This window comes from Petromyzon marinus, chromosome 1 (genome assembly GCF_048934315.1).
Source record: "Petromyzon marinus isolate PM22_M1 ecotype Great Lakes invasive population chromosome 1, UKy_Petmar_22M1.pri1.0, whole genome shotgun sequence".
Lineage (NCBI taxonomy): Eukaryota > Metazoa > Chordata > Hyperoartia > Petromyzontiformes > Petromyzontidae > Petromyzon > Petromyzon marinus.
In genome coordinates this window covers 6,821,890-6,844,535 of record NC_133667.1, presented here as the reverse complement: position 1 = coordinate 6,844,535, position 22,646 = coordinate 6,821,890, and the positions used below count along the sequence as shown (strand labels likewise).

At 42.3% G+C, this 22,646-nt stretch overlaps 1 protein-coding gene across 1 annotated transcript in view; it reads right to left on the bottom strand.

Annotated features, from left to right (window-relative positions):
* Nucleotides 1-1,847: 1,847 nt before the first annotated feature.
* LOC116940965 (uncharacterized) overlaps nucleotides 1,848-22,646 on the bottom strand; it is a 160,019-nt gene continuing 139,220 nt past the window's right edge. The window contains exons 27-36 of the mRNA XM_076056263.1: nucleotides 19,987-20,103; nucleotides 18,920-19,037; nucleotides 17,381-17,556; nucleotides 15,830-15,917; nucleotides 14,234-14,360; nucleotides 11,569-11,605; nucleotides 10,134-10,204; nucleotides 7,266-7,322; nucleotides 6,049-6,081; nucleotides 1,848-5,235 (exon numbers count right to left, since the gene is read on the bottom strand). Of these exons, the coding sequence (XP_075912378.1) occupies nucleotides 5,191-5,235; nucleotides 6,049-6,081; nucleotides 7,266-7,322; nucleotides 10,134-10,204; nucleotides 11,569-11,605; nucleotides 14,234-14,360; nucleotides 15,830-15,917; nucleotides 17,381-17,556; nucleotides 18,920-19,037; nucleotides 19,987-20,103 (869 nt within the window). The 3' untranslated portion in view covers nucleotides 1,848-5,190. The remainder of the gene's footprint in view (nucleotides 5,236-6,048; nucleotides 6,082-7,265; nucleotides 7,323-10,133; nucleotides 10,205-11,568; nucleotides 11,606-14,233; nucleotides 14,361-15,829; nucleotides 15,918-17,380; nucleotides 17,557-18,919; nucleotides 19,038-19,986; nucleotides 20,104-22,646) is intronic.

The window sequence follows — 22,646 nt, the reverse complement described above, 5'->3', positions numbered from 1 at the left end:
CGGAATTGGTCTAGAGCAGGCTGGTCATGTGGCCAGATGACAAAAGTGTCATTCACGTACCTCTTCCATAAGGTCGGGCGTAGAGTGGCAGTCTGGATGGTGTCAGTTTCAAATTTTTCCATGAATACGTTGGCTACAACCGGAGATAGGGGGGAGCCCATTGGGGTGCCCTCAGTTTGTTTGTAGAAAGTTCCATTCCAGGTGAAGTATGTGTTGGTTAAGCAATGTCTCACCAGGGGGGGTACATCAGTATGCAGTCCTTGATGAACCAGGTCTTCAATGATAGCGATGGTGTCAGGTACCGGGACTTTGGTGAACAAGGACACCACATCAAAACTGACAAGCAGGTCGTCTGGGGACAGGGAAATGTCTTTGATTGTCGATACCAGGTGAGTAGAATTTAGTACCGCTGAGGTGGTTTTTCCAGTGAAAGGTTGTAGTATATCAGCAAGAAAACGTGGCAGTTTATAGGTGGGGGAGTTGATAGTAGAGACGATGGGACGAAGGGGTGTATCTTCTTTGTGTATCTTTGGAAGGCCATATAATCTTGGTGGTCTGGCAGCAGAGGGTTTCAACGAGAACTGTTTGGTCTGATCAATTAATTCTGTTGAATCAGAGATGGTTTTGTTCGTTTTGGTAACCAGGCTGTTGGTGGGATCTCTTTTTATTTTTGTATAGCTGCCATCGTTGAGTAGTTCTTGAATTGTGTTGTTATATTCTGTTTTGTCCATGATGATTATTTTATTCTCATTCTACGTGACTTTACCGAAAGAACCAAAGAAGATGAATCCTTGCAGTCACGAAAGCTTTAAATAAAAAAATAAAAAATGTAAGTTACGTAAACTACTCTGATTAAACTACCCTCTCACCCTAAGATCTAAATGCCAAAAAGTACACAGCTGCGTTTAAAAAACAACTTGTTTTATGTTCCGGTAATATGATGTTGCACGACTGGTGTTTAGAGAGCAGTGAATGGGTTTTGTCACCAGGGTGGGGGGCTGCTCGGTCCGTGGAAAAGTTTGCGACGTTTCATTAAGGAGTGACATCACTGCGGAGCTTGTGCCAGGCTGGGTGCACTCTGAGGCCTCGCGGAGACGCGAATAGCGAGGATGAAGCCAGGCGGTAGAGGCTCGCACGAGGCCCCCTCTTGGTGTGTAAACAGTGCGACGACACGCGGAGCGGCCTCGCCTCGCCCCGCGGCGCCACTCCACTCGGTGCAACAGCACCAGGGCACGACTCCCATGGTGCCTTGCACGCGGGTCAGGTGACCACCGCAGTGCACGCGGAATGCTCTCATCCTTGTACAGACCACCAGCTCAAGAGATCGATGCGTGGCCGTGTTAATGTTTAGGCCTCCAATTAAGAGATACAAATGCGCCCATTGCAACTGCGAGCTGTCGACCGGTTTCGTTCTCACTAGGACTCGTCAGTATATTACAATCATCAATATTCGCTGCTGCTCTATGCCTCTGGGAGTCCATACATGCTACAATATTGAGATCCTGTGAACACTCTCTTAAAGGGAACAGTCATTCAACTGCAACATGTTCTATCAATAATGACAAACCCCACCACAATAGAGGGATGCGCCTTTGTAGCCTCTGGGTGAGTGCCTCTCGCAGTGGTCGCCCTGCCTACAAGAGTGGTGGCTTTACGGGGTGCAGGGGCGGGGAATCCAGGGATGGAGGTCGGGAGTCGGGGTACATGGTCGCTGCTCATGAGCGACGGATTGCAGTGGTGCTTGTGATTGCCTTCACAGGAACTGTGGAATGGTAAATGGTGGACGACTTAAGGAACTGGTGTCGACGAAAGTGACAAAAACGAAAACACGTCCGTGCATGCAGCCAGCCCTTCAACACTGGAACCCAACATCACAATGATGCCGCCTCCACTTTAATCAATTATTCATGCTTTGATACAAAATATACAATTCCAGCATACAGATCTCCCCCATTACAATCCCTGAGTAGTAACACAGTGGTGGCGGTGCGAGTTATACAACGTAGAGGATCCGCAGACATCGACCTTCCGTGTCTCGCGTGTTTGTCCCTTTGTCCTGCTCCTTGTGATGGAGCGACTTTCTTACAGGCTCACAAGACATTCGTTATCTCAACGAGCTCACATCTGATCAATAAAGCATTGCTATTGTCTTATGGTACTCTACATTCTTACGTGTAGCCGTTCTAAATTATCTTTCAAATGTAGTTGTTTATTTTGGTTGGCTGGAATCTAACCCACTGCAGAAGTTGTGCTATAGCTGCAAAGTAATTCGTAGCGAGTTAGAAAAGAGACATTCCAGCGATGTTAACTTGATCTACCATAACTATGTTAACCTGCATAACCTCTAGAAGTGATTCGGCCACCACACACATTGTATTCACATAAAGAATCACAATCCAGAAAAGAAACATAATTAGCTAAAGTTGCCTGTGTACATAATTATAAAACATGCAATATGTGGTGAGAAAATCCTTAAATCAGAACACATGCCAGGTGAGTCCTTTACCCAGAGCTTTGAGTACACCTGCAGGTGAGTCCCTTCTTCATTACCCAGACAGATGCAGCCTTGAGGGATTACACCGGCAGGTGAGTCCCTCCTTTACCCAGAACCCTGAGAGAGTAAACCTGCAGGTGAGTCTCTCCTTTACCCAGAACCCTGAGGGAGTTCACCTGTAGGTGAGTTTCTCCTTTATGCAGAACCCCGAGCACACTTGCAGGTGAGAAAGCCCTGAGTACACCACCTGTAGGCAAGTTCCTCCTTTACCCAGATCGCGCTACAAGCGAGTACACCACCTGCAGGTGAGTCCTTCACTCCTACGGCTCCCATCAGTTCAAGGGCACTGGGCACAGAGTGATAAAGATCAAGGCATATGCCTACACAAGGGCGCAGCTTAATCGGGTGGTTCACAGAGGTCCCAGTAAACTTTACTGTAACCTCTGTAATTGTCACACGCCCATTGGAGGTAAACGTTTTACATGAAGCTTACGAACGTTAAACAAAGACTAATATATTCATATTGCCGTGCATATTTAGACCTTTATACCCCCAAATTAGCAGTAAAATAAAGAATGACAAAACCCATCATGGGCCACTCGTCATGTCGGCTGACAATGACACGGGCAGCAGGCGCACGATTCCACATCGCCCCGACGGCCCCGTGCACACAGACAGACGTGGCCCGCACGGTGCTGCAGCTGTGGCATGAGGGACGAGCAGAGGGCGCCTGCGGTCCGTGGTGACGATTGGTGGTGCTGCTACAGCCATGGCCAGAGCCATGAGCTCCTGTTCTGCACCACTCGGACATCCACTGGCTTGGCATGAGATAAAAGTCTCACGAGCGTGCTCTACAGAACCCATACTAGAGAGTGGAGCTCTGCAGTGTAGGGAGTAACGATGGGACCAATGATGTACTTGTTTTGAGAGGTGAGCTTTGCACAGATGTCGTTTTTCGTTCGCTGGCTGCTGGGTTCGTGTGGCATGTTAGCCGAGTACCTTGACTGCTCTACAGTCGCTGGTCATGAGAGCTTCCCAGGAAAATGTAATTCTGGCCAAGTTTCCCTCTAATCATAGAGGGAAACCTGCTGGAACGGAGCTCACACGATCCAAATACTTTCCCAGTGCTGCCGACGTCATTCACCCACGCAGCTTACATTTTATTCTATCAATAGACTGTGCAATGGGCTAAATTGGTTCCTGATATGCGCTGTTTGTTGTACAATATCTTCTGTAATTCTGTTTTAAAAGCTCATGTGTGTTGCAATGCGTACATTTACATCCCACACCATTATGGAGCGTGACTTGGCCGTCCAGTGTCAAATCTACGCGAGACATTTTTGGTCTTTGGACATTGTTACATCAGCAGCATCAGGCTAGCTCTGATATTTGGAGGGATGTCTCATGTGCTGAAATGTGGAATATCTCATCCCATGTGTGTCCAGAAGTCACGCACCTAATCCTTGGCCCTCATTGCAAGCCATGTGCGAGCTCCTCAATACATATACACATTTCATATAATCATTGCACTTCAAATAATTACTCCAAATAACAACCTGTAAAGGTGATAAATTGTGAATATTGCTGTTAATACATTTTCAAATGGGCATGGACACATTTCATCACTACATTTATGGTACATCATCAATTGCAACAATAATTGGACAACCAACACTCCTTGTCATAGCAAATACAACACAAATTATGGAAAATTATTAACTTGCTACAATCTACCAACAGTCTCCACCACACTGCCCTATCTTTGTGTCAGCCACCTGCAGAATGAGTTGAAACAGCCCCGAGTCAATGCCAGAGCTGATCGCCAATCTAGAGTGGAGCTGTAACTTTGCAACATAAACTAATAAGATTGGGGGATATTTCACCAAAGTTATTGTCCATAACTGGCAGTTCTGGACAGATAAACCAGCACACGTCCTCTGTATCCACAGGCTAAACTGAAGGCTTTGCTTTGCTGATCATTTAGAGTACTGTTTTTGGCTGAATATATTTACACTTGATGAGGCCCTTCTTTGAGCTATCATTTGTGGTCAGGTCGCTTCTGAAAAAGAGCTACATAGCTCAGTGGGCCTTACCTGGTAAAATAAAAAAAATAGTTTAGTTTAAAAATAAAATAAGAATTGTACGGGAATCTGGGTTCATGGGTGCTCAATTCAACTCTTCGGATGCTGTGGCGTTTATGAAAAGTATCTGTTTTTCACCAACAAAGTCAAACAATTGAGGAGTGGTATTTTCAGGAAGCTAGTGTTTAAACAGCTGTGGGATATATGTTGGTGTAACAAAAATCTTAATTTTGTCAAAGCAGTCTGGTTAATTGTAACTACTGGTACATCTTGGTGAGTTCTAATTTTAAATGCAGTCTCGTCAAAATACATTCCGACAATTGTGACAACTGTTACAGTATACCGTACTTTATACAACAGTATGCTGCACCCCCACCCTCCCCAAGTGTACATCTCTGAAAAGAGCTTCATAGCTCATCGGATTCCTGCAGTATAAATAAAGATTAGAATTTTGATAATTTATATAGACAACATATAATTTTCCAGGAAGTGTCCACAGTATATATTAAACATGGGGGCAAAGCGAATTTGATTGCGGAAGATGCCGATTGAGCACCAGGCGAGTTGACATCCAGGATCCCCCTAGATATGAGCATTGTCATTCTCCAGAGGGACTCAGCAGTGGTGACTGTAGTTGAAGAGGGGGAATTTTCTTCTTGGCTGAAGGGAGATAGCAGCATCAAACATTCAGTCAGATACTTCACAGTCTGTATGAGAAAAGCTATTCTACAAACGATTCAATGGTGCATGTTTAATGACAGCATATTAAATGATTTCTAGCATTAACTACAAGGCACATTATTTTCTAACCTCCAGTGTGATAGATACACAATGTGAGCATTAGCATATTGCTGTGGACTTCATTGCAATTGCATTTGTATGGTGGAATGTGCACTGGAGGTCATTTAATGAATGGAATATGTATTTCCCTGTGGGGATACACTCTTCAACACACTGGTGGGCTAAAGTAGTGAACTATTTGTCTTTTGTCAACGTGACACTTTTTTACTGATTAGCCATGTCGGGTGGTGGAGAGTTACGCCACATTTATAAGTAACGCGATCTAACCCAAAAACGTTTATTATGAGCGAAATTGTATTATCATTATCTGTGGAAAGGACACAAAATAACTCAATGAAATTTTGAGACCCTCAGCTTTTATTAACATTTAACTTTGGTACATTCCAAAGCATACAGATTCATGGAAATTATATATTTGGGGCTCTGGCCTCCCCTACAAGTTAACACTGCCTAAAAGAATATTGTGTGGCAATGCAAAGAGACACCTGCAAAAATAGTCATTGGTGCTCCAATGACTGCACTGTGTGCCCTACCAGCCTAAACAGATGTTCACCGACAGCCACGTGCAGTCTAACCCGGGAAAATAGTGAATGTGTGTGTTGGTAACAATTCAAAACACTTAATTGCCTGGTCCATGTAAATGAAACTTTGACACGAAACCCATTGCCTCACCTGGCTTGTTGTATTCCCTTGTTTTGACTTGATCTATAAAACACACCATGAATCATGATTAAATAAATTAAAACAATGATGTTAACACAAGACCTGGGTACAAATTCTGTTCGAGCAAGAGTGTTGTCTGCTCTGTGCTTTTACCGACACCGAGAGCCAGTTAGTAAGTGTCTTAACACGGCATTAGAAAGTAACGGAATGTTCATTCCATACAGAACTGTGTAAATTGGAAAATAATGCACAAAATACCAACAAGTTAAGTGAAAATGTGCCAAGAGAAATGTAAAGGTACAGCAGCAACAACAACCGCCATTTGCCACTAAGTGGCAGTGATGACACCAAGGTGCTTGTGCCAGGCTAGGTCTACTTTAAGGTCACGTAAAGTATTGAACGCCTGCTGGCAGGAGGTTATGGGACCGACCCAGGTGCCATGGGTTGACTGAGATGACTGGCCGATGCACCACCTGTGCTTCCTACTGTGCAACTTGCTGTCGTTTAGCTCCCTGGCACTCCACTCGTTATTGTGAGCATCACACCTCTGCCCTCCGTTGTTGCTGGAAGGTGGCTGCCTCCAAATGTTCAGTAGCATCCTTCCCCATTCACCTCCACAGAGGTCAATCTTGATACTGCTGGTGCCAGTCATCAGCAAGTCCACTCAGCTCCACATCCTCTTGTACCACATCATTCCATCTCTTCTCTAGCCCATGCCATGCCCGGTAGAGCTACTTCTATCCGGCCGAACAAAAGCTGTTTAGGCATGCAGTAGCTGGGCATGCAGGCTACATGCCCCAGTCAATGCAGTGTTGCCTGCTGGAGGAGCTCACTGATGGGACTTTGTCCAGATTTTTAAAGGATTTGTGAGGTCCTCACACAACCCAGCCTGGTTAAACCTGAAATGGATCGTAGACAGGCCAGCCTTGAATGTTGCTAATTGGCAAAGATGTTCCATTAGGGGGGCGCCCATGTTTCGCAAGCATAGAGACTGAAGGGCATGACCGTGGCCGAGAAGACCCGCATCTTTGTGTGTAGCAATAGATCAGGTGGCTTCCACACAGCGTTATGCAGCTGATGAAAAGATAATGCCGCTCGACTGATGCGGAGTGAGACCTCTAAATACACACAGATACGCACACACACGCTTATAACTGTGGCCTTGTGCCACCCTGTGTTGCGGGGTGTGCACCCTCCACTGTGACCACACCAGATAAGGCACCCACCTGGGAGATGACACTTGACCAGGCTGCATTATCTGCTGATGCAGCTGCTAGCACCACCTGAAAATGTTGGGATTGCATCAGAAGAGACGTCTGAATGGTCAAACTGCGTCCAACGTTAATGGCCAAAGTCCAACGTTAATGGCCAAAGTCCCATAAAACATGGAATATCCGAAAAAAATTAACATTGTCCTATGTTAAACAAACCCCCATCTTACTGCCATAATTGCTTAACCCTGACGTACAACGGAAAATATACAATGCGACCATAGTCCCTCTCCAGCGTGCTATAGTTTCGAAACGAATACATATTTGTTTGAAAATAATAATAGGCTTTACCCTTTCTGGCAATAAAGCAGGTGTTAAGATGTCCAAACACCAAATATAAACCTTTTGCAAGGAATCATGGCTACATTAACCACATATACTTGTGGTGACCATGCAAACAAACATGTTCTGGTAATATATGCATTGTCTTTGAACTGATTGGCCTACACTAGACAGCCTTCTTTAGGGCCTGCAAAGTATTATCTGTATTTTGATTTATCGTGCTGATCTTAAAGGTGCATTGAAAAATGTGATACTCCGACTGATGCTTCTGTTGTTGTGGAGTAACTCATGCAGCCAGCTATGGCTCTAGGATTTGGTGTTACATGTTATTTATGTAGTTTATTGTAAAAATTCGGTCACAGTCCCTATGATCACTATTACGTTGCAATTATGGCTTTATTTGTTGGTGATTTCGAAAACGTTTTTTGATTTGGACATGTTTGTTTTGTTGTAGTACGGAGTTAGACTGATGGCCTTAATCGAAGTTTTCTTGTGGTTGTTGTTGTTTGACTTGCATCCCACTGGGAATTTTTTTCACACAGCGTTGGTGTACGGTGCTTTTTTCAGGAATATTTTGCTGTTTTTTCATGGATTCTCTGTTTGCACAGTCACATAGTCACTTTAAGATGTTTTCTTGTTCGTGTTTTTGTGTTTTTGTTTGTTGTGGTTGCACACGATTCAAGAGCCGAATGGCTCACAGGGCTATACCAAAATAAATCAACTGAAACTGAAACCAATGTTAGACCAGAGAATGCCAAAAGGCGAACTGTTTTATTGCCAGAAAGGGTAAAACCTATTCTTATTTTTTCATACTTTGATACTGGCAAAAAATCTCCCATTTTGCGAAAACATTTATTGAGAGTCCCATACAAACGTTAGTTCCATTTTAAAATGTAAAGTTTATTATTGGGATCGTATTTGCTCAAGTGGCAGTACTGTGCTTATACCAAAGAGTTCAGATATTCGTCAATAACACTAGCTCTGAAAAGGAATATATATACATATAATATGTGGATTTTTAGGCAATGGCCCGCCTTTGTAGTACATATATTGAGGGCTGATAAGAATAACATTTTAAGAATGTTTACAGATGACCAGTCCTTCATTTGTATATGATTAGTTACCCATAAGTAGGTACTTTATGATAGACACTCCCTTAAAGAATAAAAAGTATAGCATAAACCAATTTGTATTACAAGCTAAATTACCAAATGTTGCTGGCACATTGCATCCTGGGTAACCAAGTTGCAGTATGGTATCTTGTTAAATGGAGGGCCATTGCCTACATAGGGTCAAAGATGCTTTCAAGAAATGTTCTAAATTCATCCACATTGCAAGCAAAGTTGAGCAATTTAGATGAGACAATTTAAAACTTTGTTTATTTTTTAAGTAATTTCAGCCCTTACCATCCAAGTGTAGTACTGTGCTTAGGTAATTTCAAGATAGAGACAATGCAGCAGAAAGCTCAGTGGTTTGTCCCAAAATTAATTCGTGAATGTGTTACAAGACAGTGGGCTCGGGTCCAGAGATTGCAGAGCTAAGATCAGTGACTTTTAAGAGACAGTGGATTAGGTCTACGGTGTCTGAGGCTCCATCTGAGAGGACATTACAGCATGGGTGACTAAGTTTAAAGAAACTGGTAAAATGTCCCCATACTTGACAGCCCTTGATTTCTTCTTTTGTGGATAAGTACAACACTGAGCCACGAATTGGGGGAGAACTCAAAGAAAATAAAACCATTCAGCTTTAAGATTTATTAAAGAAATTTCAAGATGTGTGGCAAAATGTTTAAGAGAAACTACACAAGTGTGAATAATTGGAAATGTTGACGTGCAGGAATGCACGAGTCATTTAAATGTGTAACTTTTTTGTGTGAAAATCATTCATTTAAACTGCATAGGGACTTTACGATCATGGTGTTCATTCGGGTATTGGAATGTGTTACAGATTTATGTATGAATGTGACAAAACCAAAAATCAGGACGAGATACAACATTTCTGACAATCTAAATTTGTTTTTGTTTCTGATGATTCCGAAAAGGGAAGTGACATCACCCATATGATGACACTGCAGGGTGGAGCAGTGAGTGTAAGCAGTGAAGTGGGGTTGGTGGGGTGGCAGACTGCAGGGTGGAGCAGTGAGTGTAAGCAGTGCGGTGGGGTTGGTGGGGTGGGAAACTCCGGGGTGGAGCAGTGAGTGTAAGCAGTGAAGTGGGGTTGGTGGGGTGGAAGACTGCGGGGTGGAGCAGTGAGTGTAAGCAGTGAGGTGGGGTTGTTCGGGTGGGAAACTGCGTGGTGGAGCAGTGAGTATAAGTAGTGAAGTGGGGTTGGTGGGGTGGCAGACTGCGGGGTGGAGCAGTGAGTGTAAGCAGTGAGGTGGGGTTAGTGGGGTGGGAAACTGCGGGGTGGAGCAGTGAGTGTAAGTAGTGAAGTGGGGTTAGTGGGGTGGGAGACTGCGGGGTGGAGCAGTGAGTGTAAGTAGTGAAGTGGGGTTAGTGGGGTGGGAGACTGCGGGGGTGGAGCAGTGAATTGCGCTCCCACCTTGCTGTTGGCCTGAGCACTGGTCTCCACTTTTCTCAGGAAACCGGGTCCTCGGCCTCTTAGCTGAGCATCTTCGGATGGGAATATAACAGAGATATTTAAAACATCTTTATTCATATTTATAATTGTGTATATATAGTATACAAAATAGATATGATTGTTATATTGTCATTCTACTGGCTCCAAAGGTCACAAAACGCCTGGCTGAGAATGATCAATCACATTTGCTTCACCTGGAAATCGAAAAACAATGTCTTCTCTACTACCAGTGAAAAGTGGAACCCAAATGCAAATGCTCAAGGAGGCCGAATGAATCCTTCACCCCCTTAGAATGGTGATTGAATGCTACGTTAAAGTGTGTTCCTACCACACTGGATAAGTCTCTTACCTTTCCCGAGTGTTCATTCATTAACCTAATGCTCGAAACCCAAGATGCCCCACAACACTCAAGTGCATTGTGGGAATAACAACAAACTCGCATGGTCCTCACTCATTCTCTGTTAACGCCCCGAACACCTGGAATTAAATTGCTTCAGAGTACGTTCTCGGTTACTCTTCCAGCTACATATGGACATCTGTGAAAAAGCTTTATAGATCATCGGATTCCTCCAGTATCAATACATATTCTGATTCTGATTAAATATTCTGAAATCACAATTTGTTTCCCAACTGATGATTCTTTGTAACTTGCAATTGCATGCCACTCATATATCCCTTGTCTGTTTACACAGTATTACAACAGTCATATAGTTATTGAGCTTTACCATAACTTAATTGTACTATGATCAATCTGAAAATAATATCCCCGAGCCAACTTTGGGTAAAGGAAATGTATTATTTAACAGTGTTGCATCTTCGTGCAATATTTTCGATTTCTCACATAACAAAGTTGATTTTTCTCTGATTTCTATTAATTTAATTGCTATACGTTGTTATTTATTTTGCTTTCATAATTTTGGTGACCCAAGTCACTCCTGTAAATGAAGCCATCCTGGCCACTCGAGTTCACTCCTGCTTAAACAAATAAACTTGACTTGGCACATTATCTTCCTATTTCTTACATTGGGAGGTTGTGGAAACGACAATGTTGTGCTCTGATGTGGTGGTACGAGCTGCACCTTAGTTACTCACTCCGTGCATCATAGCAACACAAGGCTTCTGCTCACTCCATCCATCTGTGTTGTGTCCAACCCATCTCTGTGCTGTCCCCAATTCTCTCACTCCACGCATCTCTGTGCTGTCCCCACGTCTCTCACTCCACCCATCTCTGTGCTGTCCCCACGTCTCTCACTCCACCCATCTCTGTGCTGTCCCCACGTCTCTCACTCTACATATCTCTGTGCTGTGTCCCCACGTCTCCCACTCCACGCATCTCTGTGCTGTGTAATTTTAAACATTTACACCATAAATATATGAACAATGACACTCAACTCACCTTGTCTCTCGGTCTCCATCTTCAGCTTCTCTCTTGTCTACACAGAGACAGGACGTTCAGGGACAGCCTGGCTCAATAAAGAGCTTTATACATCTGCCACTGAGGCAAATACAGATATACTATTAGGGTAGGACATTCATCATGTAGTGTGCATCATATCCTTTGAGCAGAAGCCACAACTAGCTCACGTTAAAACATGAGCAGTTTATTTAGCTAATTTATATCTAAATCCCAGAGTTCATGGGTCCAACTCATGAACAATGTTTGTCTGTCATTACATCTACTATTGATAAAATGATAGCCTTTTAGCAGACTCATGCAAGTTCTGCTTTGTGCAATACTAGAAAAGGGTCCTTTTGCCACGTGGGTATGGCATCTTGGTATGCCCCAGTCGAGCTGTGGAATGAGCTGAAGTAGGCGGGGTTGCGGAAGCACAGGGATACAGTCATGCTATGCTGTAGATGTCGGGGTTGTGTAGAATCAGTGCGTGCCATTCATGTGGTGTTCTAGCCCTATGAAATCCGCGTAACTATGCCAGAAAGGAAAAGGTGACCCATGTGTTTGCCTGTCGGCTTTGCCAAAACTGCGTGATGAAGCAACATTAGCGAAGCCGGAATGTGGTGGCTTCTCCAGCATTGGCCACGATGACCTCTTGACATTGAACCCATTGCACTTTAGCAGTAGTAACTGAGCTCTGCTATTTATTTACCCACTGCGCTGTACAGAGAATAACAATTTAATATTTCAGTCAGTGTTGAGTAAAAAGTTATTATTCAACTAAACATTGGCACAAGGTGATCACATTCGAAAACATAAAAACATACCTGATAGGATTATAAGTCGATCAGCTTTGATCTAATCAGGTATAGTCAGCCTTTGCTGTCTACCCCTAGAAAACTATATATTTAAGTATGACTTCACGTGCTATTCTCTGGTTACACTGTGTTAAGGGTGCATATATTGCAACATTAAGCAAAAGGTTGGTTATGGACCCTAAGATTCTTAGGTGCCACATCATTGATAATGCTCATTAACTTTTTGGTACAAATTGTGTTTTAAACTCGATTAGGTGCTTTCGTGACTGCAGGAATTATTCTTTGGTTCTTTCGGTAAAGTCACGTATAAATATAAAATAATAAATAACGTAATAACATACGACGTTTCGATTGCAAAGCAAGCAATCATCATCAGGTACAAATGAACGAGAAACACACCTAGTGAACTTAGAAATATAATGCAACACAGCGCAGAAAGTCGGCTGACACAACAGTCAACACCCTACCTGGTTGATTACGTCCAAGAGAGAAACAAGACACAGAACCGGAGACATACACAGACACACAAGCGAAAAGAGTTAACACAGAGACACAGAGAGAGAGAGACACACGCATGGGCACACAGAGAAACAACGTCTCTGTGTCGAGGCCTTAAATAGTTAGAGAGGGGGAGAGAGGGGGGGGTTAGAAGAATTAGCATGTCAATGGGAGATCCCACAATGAGAGAACCACCGCCAACGCTGCAAAAACTGAGGGGGAGACGGAGAAGAAGGCAACATTGAATCAAACTAACTTAGTAAAATTTGGAAATGTAATGTAATGCGACACAGAGTTGGTCAACACACAATTAACACATGGTCTGGTCGATTACGCCACTCCAAAGATTGCTCAATTAGAAGTTAAGTGTGAAATTTGGGAGATAGACAAGGCACAGACATGGAGACAAAGACAGACACACAAGCAGAGAGAGACAACAACGAGACAGAGAAATTTGGGAGAGACAAGGCACAGACATGGAGACACAAAGACACAAGCACAGAGAGACAACAACGAGACAGAGAGAGGAAAAAACAAACTTAAAACCTCCCCGTAGAGGCGATTCAAACTCGATTAGGTGCTTTCGTGACTGCAGGAATTATTCTTTGGTTCTATTGTATCTCCATGTCTGTGCCTTGTCTCTCTCCCAAATTTCTCTGTGTCTCGTTGTTGTCTCTCTCTGCTTGTGTGTCTGTCTTTGTCTCCATGTCTGTGCCTTGTCTATCTCCCAAATTTCACACTTAACTTCTAATTGAGCAATCTTTGGAGTGGAGTAATTGACCAGACCATGTGTTAATTGTGTGTTGACCGGCTCTGTGTCGCATTACATTACATTTCCAAATTTTACTAAGTTAGTTTGATTCAGTATTGCCTTCTTCTCTGTCTCCCCCTCGGTTTTTGCAGCGTTGGCGGTGGTTCTCTCATTGTGGGATCTCACATTGACATGCTAATTATTCTAATTAATTATTCTAACCCCCCCCCCCCCCTAAGGCCTCGACACAGAGACGTTGTTTCTCTGTGTGCCCATGCGTGTGTCTCTCTCTCTGTGTCTCTGTGTTAACTCTTTCCGCTTGTGTGTCTGTGTATGTGTCTCCGGTTCTGTGTCTTGTTTCTCTCTTGGACGTAATCAACCAGGTAGGGTGTTGACTGTTGTGTCAGCCGACTTTCTGCGCTGTGTTGCATTATATTTCTAAGTTTACTAGGTGTGTTTCTCGTTCATTTGTACCTGATGATTGCTTGCTTTGCAATCGAAACGTCGTATGTTATTATGTAATTTATTATTTTATATTTATACGTGACTTTACCGAAATTGTATTTTATTGACAAAACAAACCCTGCTTTCAGTTACATACCTCTTCATACATCCTCTGCACTTTCAACACGTCATTTGTACTGAGGTGGTCTCTCTGGCCAAACGAAGTTTTAGTCTCCTTAATGGGGACAATTGTTGGACTGACTCCATCAATGGAGGATGCACATCTGAAAATAAAAATACATGATTTAAATTTATAATCCATTATCAAATTACATCCTTCCCAGTCTTATTGATGTTTTAATTCCCAAGGAACCTGCAAGTCAGATGAAGTATGTAAATAAACACTATGTGAATATACACATCTCACAAAGTGAATAATAAATCAATGGTAGGGCGGCTGGGAACATGAATACACGGGACAACAAATCTGACACACATTTCCCCTGCACCGTGGCAATGGGTTTAAGCTGCAGGCACCAGTGAGTAGAGGCGGGGCGTGGGGCCAGAGCGGACAAGTATGTGTACAGCTCAGCGTGAAGTCTGCCCACTGCCACTTCATTCCTGAGTCCACCCCCTATTGCCTATCGCAAGAGTGGGGAAGTGTGAGGCTGACATTAAGATATTCTCCCTATTGCGAAATGCCTTCCTGGGTGGCACTTTCTGAGTGAGCCCAAGTGTATCGTGAGCCTTCTCTTGGGGCTTGCCTCAGCTAATGTGTGTTGACATAGGGGGCCTTTCCCAGTGTTGCATTTATGGGGGATCCTTTGCAACTGTATTGGCAGTTGTGTTGACCGTGATGTGGTTGGTGGCATCAAGGCTGCTGTGATTGGGTGGATGGTCGACTGGGTCTTGTGATGTTGGATTTTCTCCTTGGTCTATGTTGGTTTCTGGACTTCAATGGCTGTTACGCCCCTTGTGTGTGTATGTTGTGAGCATGCGACATAATTTCCTTGTCCGGCGATCTAAATTTGTTTCTCTTTTTGTCTGTTTGCCGTAGATTTTTAACCTCTTCCTCTTGGTGCTTTGATATTGGGCATATAATCATATCTTTGTCCTTAACCCATTGCTCAAGTTGCTGGTGTATTTATGGGATCGTTATGACAGTGAATTGTGGCACCATAGGCATACCCAAGTGCAGGCGCACACAGCTTGTGTGTGCGCTCTACACTTTAACCAGCTGATTCACTTGCCAGAGCAGGGTGGCAATGCGCTGGTGGCCATCGTTTCACTGCCATGCCCCAGGGTCTGCCCACTTTATTTTACTTGGGAATGGCAAGAAAACTATCAACATGGGTAAAACACCACTCACTGCTGCCACAGTGGACCAGGCCCTGGTCAGTTATGTCCCCTTTTGTCTAGTAAAATGCGTATTGACCCATGTAAATTGCCAACATGAACATTACGGGGAGTTGTTCGGCCAATTTATCAACTAAACAGTATTATAAACAGAAAAAGTGGGCTTTTATTAAATTCCTCACAAATGTATCACAATCAAAAACACAGGAATAGGGGCAGCAACATTTAATTTATCTCCGAGTGTCACGTGTTAAGGATAATTGATATATAATATATGAGTATTTCCGAGTTGAATAATATTTCTGCAATGTTACCAAACATAAGACAAATTCAGTTTCAAATGCTCATCAGACGAGTTGGCTACGGGTCCCCGTCATGGAAGGGGTGCACTGCTCACCTGCTGTAATGCAAGATGGAGTCAAAGTCATAGGGCAGCCCGTAGACTCGGTCACTGGACTCCAGCCGCTTGAACTGACAGAGATCAGCTGCACCAGATGCCACGCAGGACAATTGTTAACTCATGACACGTATCACTGGTGTATCACTGGCATAATGTATGCAACTGAAATGTATCTCTCATTTGTTTTGAAGCCTTCGGAGACCTTGTGAAGGATCACTCAGTGTTACCAGGCAGCTGTGAGGCGCAAGTGGATCTGAGCAGATGCAGTTAACCACTCCTACATAGCCTGCCCCCTTAACAGTGCTCGGAGAAGACACTGATACACATTATGTCCATCACTCTCTTGAGTTCATAATTTAAGTTCCCTCCTTGTAATGGTTCACTTTTCTCATCTTGTTCTCTGTTCTCCTTTCTTCAAGTAACTGAGCGGTGCCTTCCTTTTCTACCTCTTAGCCTTTGGCACAACATCTTTCTTCGAGCTTTGTTCAACAAGCCTTTCCACCACCCTTAATTAGTCCATATTTCTCTGAGTTATTCCATTCAAATTTCTTTCCTGAACTTTCTCGAGCACTTTATTGTGACTCTTAATTTTCATCAACTATTTTTCTTCATTTAACAAGACACCAACATCTCAAAATATTCCAATCTTATAATGCCTGAATTTATCAGTGTTCATAACTTATTACGAAAAGGGGTTATTATACAGTTGTGTTGCTATTAAGGGCGAAAACTGAGTGGAAAGAAACCTCACCATTAATTACATGGGTCTCTTTGGCTACTGTGTGAAGTCACACACCACTGCGGATGCCACTTACAATGAGTGACATGTGCCTACCGTGATCTCATCCTGATACCTGTTTCCAGATAAGGGAGAGGACTTGGGCAGGAAAACCAGGCAAGGCAGACCTTGCCACGGAGGCACTAGGCCTCAACTCTATTTATGTTTAAAGTTAACAAGTGAATGATAAACAAGATTGTCACACATAGCTACTTGATGTCACCTGCGTGGTCATCATGAGCATATGATGTCATCAGCCGTGGTATGTGATATCATGCAAAGGTCCACTAGGCGAAGTAATTACTGATAAGATTTCTTTCCAGAATTTTAGACAACCCTTTGATAAATTACCAGGTCTTCTGTAGGGTAATTCCTTTAGAGTAACACAAGTTTATAATACCCCTTATTGATAGAAGGTAATTGATATGGGAGAGATTGTGACCCCCACATCAAACAGTCAGAAAGCATTATTAAAATGAGAACATTCATCTCTATGGACTCTCAAACTGTTAAAAGTAAATGATTAAGAGTTGTCTAAGCATAGGTCATATTTTAAAATAAATCAGACCTAGACTTATTCTAGTATCGCCAGACAGACATTGTTTTCATATGTACGCAAACATGTACTTTGTTGTTTACGCTTACACTCCTAATTTCTGTAACTTCTTCAATCAACTGCCTCCATTGTGTTTCATCATCTTATCCCTGCTGGTCTCTCCTATTATTCTGTCATCCTTTAAACTCACTCTCTAGTCTAGTTTATTCCCCACCTTCCTCGACGTTGTCCTCGTGGACCTTGATGTGCTGGTCACGGTCGCTGCGGCAGTGCTCGTGGTGGAAGCCGAGCGCGTGCATCAACTCGTGCAGAACCGTGCCCTTGGTCACCTTGCCGGGCTCCAGCGACACAGACTGAGCCCCTCCCTTCTTGCCCAGAAACGACCAGCTCCTGCTCACACAGCACCCGGGATGTCTTGTAAACAACACACAGCCACTACATTACACTAAAGAGACACGGAGAGTCATTTCGTTGTGCAGCATTATATAGTACAGCGTAACTTTCCCACAATGCCGCACTCGCTGAGAACTGTGGCCTTTTCAATAAAAAAAAGAATGGCACATCACCTACTTTCCATGTAATTTTTGTTTAACATAGAACTTAAAATAGCATTTTGTCTTGAACTCTTAAACCCATTGTGACGTATAGTGAGGTAATACCCAACATAGTTCCTTTGTATGTGACCTCAAATTAATAAATGTCATATTTTGCTCAATATTTCTTGGGGACCAATGGATAAACAAGAATAATCTCAGGTTTCCTCAGTCCTGAAGATGAAACATCACTTAACAAAAGGCGTTGTTTCTGCACTTATCACATAGCTGATAAGTACCAAAGTTAAACTTTCTGCTTCAGGTATACCAAAATACAGCAGTTACCTGCACATGTATATAATTTTTTCTGGAATCTCTGGCTCCCACATGTTTGTATGGTCTTTTTCGATGTGTGTGTGTTTATGTTACTGTTAGACTTATATTACATTTACAGTTTTTATCTGCGTGTGTCTCGTTTGCAACCGTGAAATACTTTTTTCGAATTTTCTTGCTGTGGTTTTCACACCTGATGATGATTGCTTGTGTTGCAATAGAAACGTGAGAATGTTATTGTTTTATTTTTTATTATTTTATTATTTCCCTTCTACATGACTTTACCGAAAGAACCAATAATGTGAAATACCTTGTTTGCAAGTTGTGCAATATTCCTTAAGGACCCTGTACTCGTTTTCTGCAACGTTGACGTTTTGTTTTGCTTTGTTGTAGCTGCTGCGATAGTCCCGCAGTACCATGTATCTCACGTTTAAAACAGCCAGAAAATTGGCTACACAGCCATCCATGTCACAATTTAAAATAAACTCTAAACTCTAACTATAGATCCACTTTCACTTCTCACTTGATTCCGGTATCTCACGGTTCATACAGCCACATCCAAGATTATATAGTCTAATAATATTTTTAAATTTGAACTATGATCAGTAACATCAATCATCAAAATTATAAAATATAACACTTGGTGCTCGGTGACATAAGCATACACTAATTGTATCGGGTCATTATTTTCATATCTTTGTTTTTATGCAAGTGCTTGGACAGATGTAATTACACTCACCCTTAAAGCACACATGCTTGCATGCAGATGTATGTATGTTGAACTTCTTTCACACTGTACCTAGCCAACTGTGCTACTAGGAGCACCACTTACCATGGACGCACACAGGCTACATATTCACTCACAGGACTAATGCACATCCACTCACCCATCCAGTGCCTGAAAGTTGATGTAATCCAGCTCCCGAATTCTTGGAATAAAGTGTACACACGTCTTCCGCTGAAACTCCTGGATGGCATTTTCAATTACATTTTTTTCAGAGCGATCTGAAATGTAATGACATTGATGTATATATTAGGTAATCACATTTTACATGCATTCAAACACAAAGCAGTAATTCAATATTTAAATACATGTTTAATCGAAGTTTCATAATAATCAGCCATAACAGATCCACTGTTAGATGAAGGTTCCATGCAGATACCATCCCAAATGGTCCTGCTATGACACAATCGATACCCTTCCTGCACAAGCTGATCTTATCGCTCATTCGCCGCATTGGTAATAATCTCGTTCCCTTCTTTGGCTGGCACTCACCAGTCCCTTCCATTGACCTTCATCTGTTTTAGCCATGATGTGTCCTACCCAAGCCCACTTATCTTTGTTAACAGTAAATGAGGTTTAAAGCTTTCGTGACTGCAAGGATTTATCTTCTTTGGTTCTTTCGGTAAAGTCACATAGAATGAGAATAAAATAATAAAATAACACAATAAAATTCTAAGGACGTTTCGGCCACAACGCAAGCGCCCGTGGATGACAGGTCTGTACCTTTCACCTGAAGACGGCCGCTTGCGTTGTGGCCGAAACGTCGTGATAATTTTATTGTGTTATTTTATTATTTTATTCTCATTCTACGTGACTTTACCGAAAGAATCAAAGAAGAGTAAATGAGATGTCTATTTTGTGCTTGTGCCGTGCTCCATGTGTTCCTCTTTATGTCACTTGAGCCTAGCACCAGCTGACACAGGGAACGTAACCAACCCCAACACCAGCAGACACAGGGAACATAACCCACCCCAACACCAGCAGACACAGCTAACGTAACACAGCCTAGCACCAGCAGACACAGGTAACGTAACCCAGCCTAGCACCAGCAGATACAGGGAACATAACCCACCCCAACACCAGCAGACACAGGTAACGTAACACAGCATGGCACCAGCAGACACAGGTAACGTAACCCAGTATAAATCAAGTGTCACGCGTTGCACTCACTGAATGCGATAGAGACATTGTAGGGGATGTACACATTGCCATCCTTGTGTTTGGGCCACTGCACAACTTCCTCTGAAGGGTCACCTGCAATGTCTCCAGATTTGTGGACTTTTGATTCTGAAAATGTAACATTCTACATTCACAACATATTCACATGGACATACATCCATCTCATATATATCGCACATCTGTAACGTAACAATAATGAATAAAAAGTGAATATTACCATATATACATGTTAATATGACAGTGTTAATACCACTATATGTTACCAATAACCATATTGCAGCTTGACCTGGATAAGTGACATTATTTTATAAAAAGTCAACATTTTTGAACAATGTAAAAAAATTATTTTATTAGAATATATGACAGGATATTTGGCAGTGGTGCTGTGGTTAAAGCGTTTTGCCTACCAGTGCACTCTCACGAGAGAGAGAGAGTGCACGAGCCGATTATGATAATAAAATTAGAAATTTACTAGAGGAAAGTACCTACATTAAAATTAAACGAGATCCAACTAATATTTTAGAACGTAAGACCACTGCAATAATTGCAAATTCATTAATCCCTAAAAATGAGCAATACCAAATTAAGCCAAGGACCTCAAAACCACCTAGACTCTATGGGCTACCAAAGATTCATAAAATCGGCATCCCATTACGACCCATAGTCAGTACAATTGGCTCTGCCACATATCAATTAGCAAAATATATAACCAAACAAATACAGCCCTACATCGGTAGGACATATTCATTCATAAAAAATTCAGAACATCTTGTGAATGTAATTAAAGATATTAAACTTACTCCTGATGATATTCTGGTAAGTTTTGATGTGATTTCTCTATTCACTAAGGTTCCAGTGGACGAATCGCTTAAATTACTTGATACACTAGTAAAGAATACCGGTTTACCAAAAGATATTCCGAAACTTGCTGGCCATTGTTTAAATAACACTTACTTCTTATGGAGAGGGGATTTCTTTAAACAAAAGGAAGGAGCAGCAATGGGTTCTCCTTTATCCCCTGCTATAGCAAATTTGTACATGGAAAACTTTGAAATAAGAGCACTTGCCTCGAGCACATTAAAACCATCCTTTTGGTTTAGATATGTGGATGACACTTTGGTTGTCTGGCCACATGGTAAAGATACACTTAATGATTTTCTAAATCATCTCAATGCACAAAACCCGGCCATCCAGTTCACCATGGAAATGGAGGTGAATAACACACTCCCATTCCTAGATATTTTGCTTGGACATGGCCTAAACGGTAAAATAACACACAGCGTTTACAGAAAGCAAACGCACACTGATGCCTATCTGAATGCAGAATCACATCATCATCCAGCTCAGAAATCCTCTCTTATCAAGACGCTCATACATCGGGCTAAAACAGTGTCAGATGGTGAGAGTCTAGTGAGAGAGATTAAGCACGTTAAAGACGCACTACGACAGAATGGCTACAATAATGCTCAAATTAACAGAGCACTGAATGCCAAATCACGATCGCAAAGCAATACTGCTGAAAGCGACCAGATTGTTAAAACAATAAAAAATCCATATATCTCAGGAGTAACTGACAAATTAGCCCGTGTTTTGCAAAAGCAAAACATTACAGTAAGATTTGGTACAGTACACAAAATTCAAAAACTAGTATCTTGCACTAAAGACGCATTACCTAAATTATCAACAGAAGGTGTATATCGGATTAATTGTTTATGTGGCAGCTGCTACATTGGGCAGACGGGACGTAACATCAGTGTAAGACTAAAAGAACATCAGAGAAATATTAAATTATCTCAAACACAACTGTCGGCAGTGGCAGAACATGCATGTCAACAAGGACACTCAATTGATTTTGACAATGTTGCAGTGGTGTGTAAAACTAATTATTACTGGCAAAGACTAATTAGAGAATCCATTGAAATTGAGAGGAACAAGAATAACTTTAATCGCTCTGACAGCTACAGGCTTAGTGCGGCCTGCAAGCGTATTATTAAATAATACACATTACATTTTGATTAAATAATTACTAATTTACAACTCATTACTAATCAAAACCAATGACTGATTACTAATCGATTATATAATTACAATACCCCCCCCTCCTCCTCTAATCACTGCACCTGATATGAGTTAAGTGATGACGTCACCCTGCTGCTCTATATAAAACCGGGAGCAAGCGAGGGCTTTACCATTCTGGCGAATTGCCCGATGATGCTGGATGTATTTACCAGCGAAACGTCGTACTCAAACTGTAAATGTGGATTCACTCTTCAACACACCGGTGGGCTAAAGTAGTGAATTATTTGTCTTTTGTCAACGTGACACTTTTTTTGCTGATTGGCCGTGTCGGGTGGTGGAGGGTTACGATACATTTATAAATAAACGCGATCTAACCCAAAAACCTTTATTATGAGCACTCTCACGAGTTCGAATCTTGACTGCCGCTTACCTAAACCTGTTTGTGAATTAAAACTAGAAACGTCATAGTTGCTTGTCCTTTGAAAAGGTGGCCACTACCAATAGGATGTGGAATTTCCATCACTTGCTCTGGGTTGCAAATACAGATCATGCCACTCAGTTGGTCATTTGAGGAGTGACTTTCGCATGATTAAATAAGCATAACAGTGAGTCATGTCAGCCACCCTGGACCT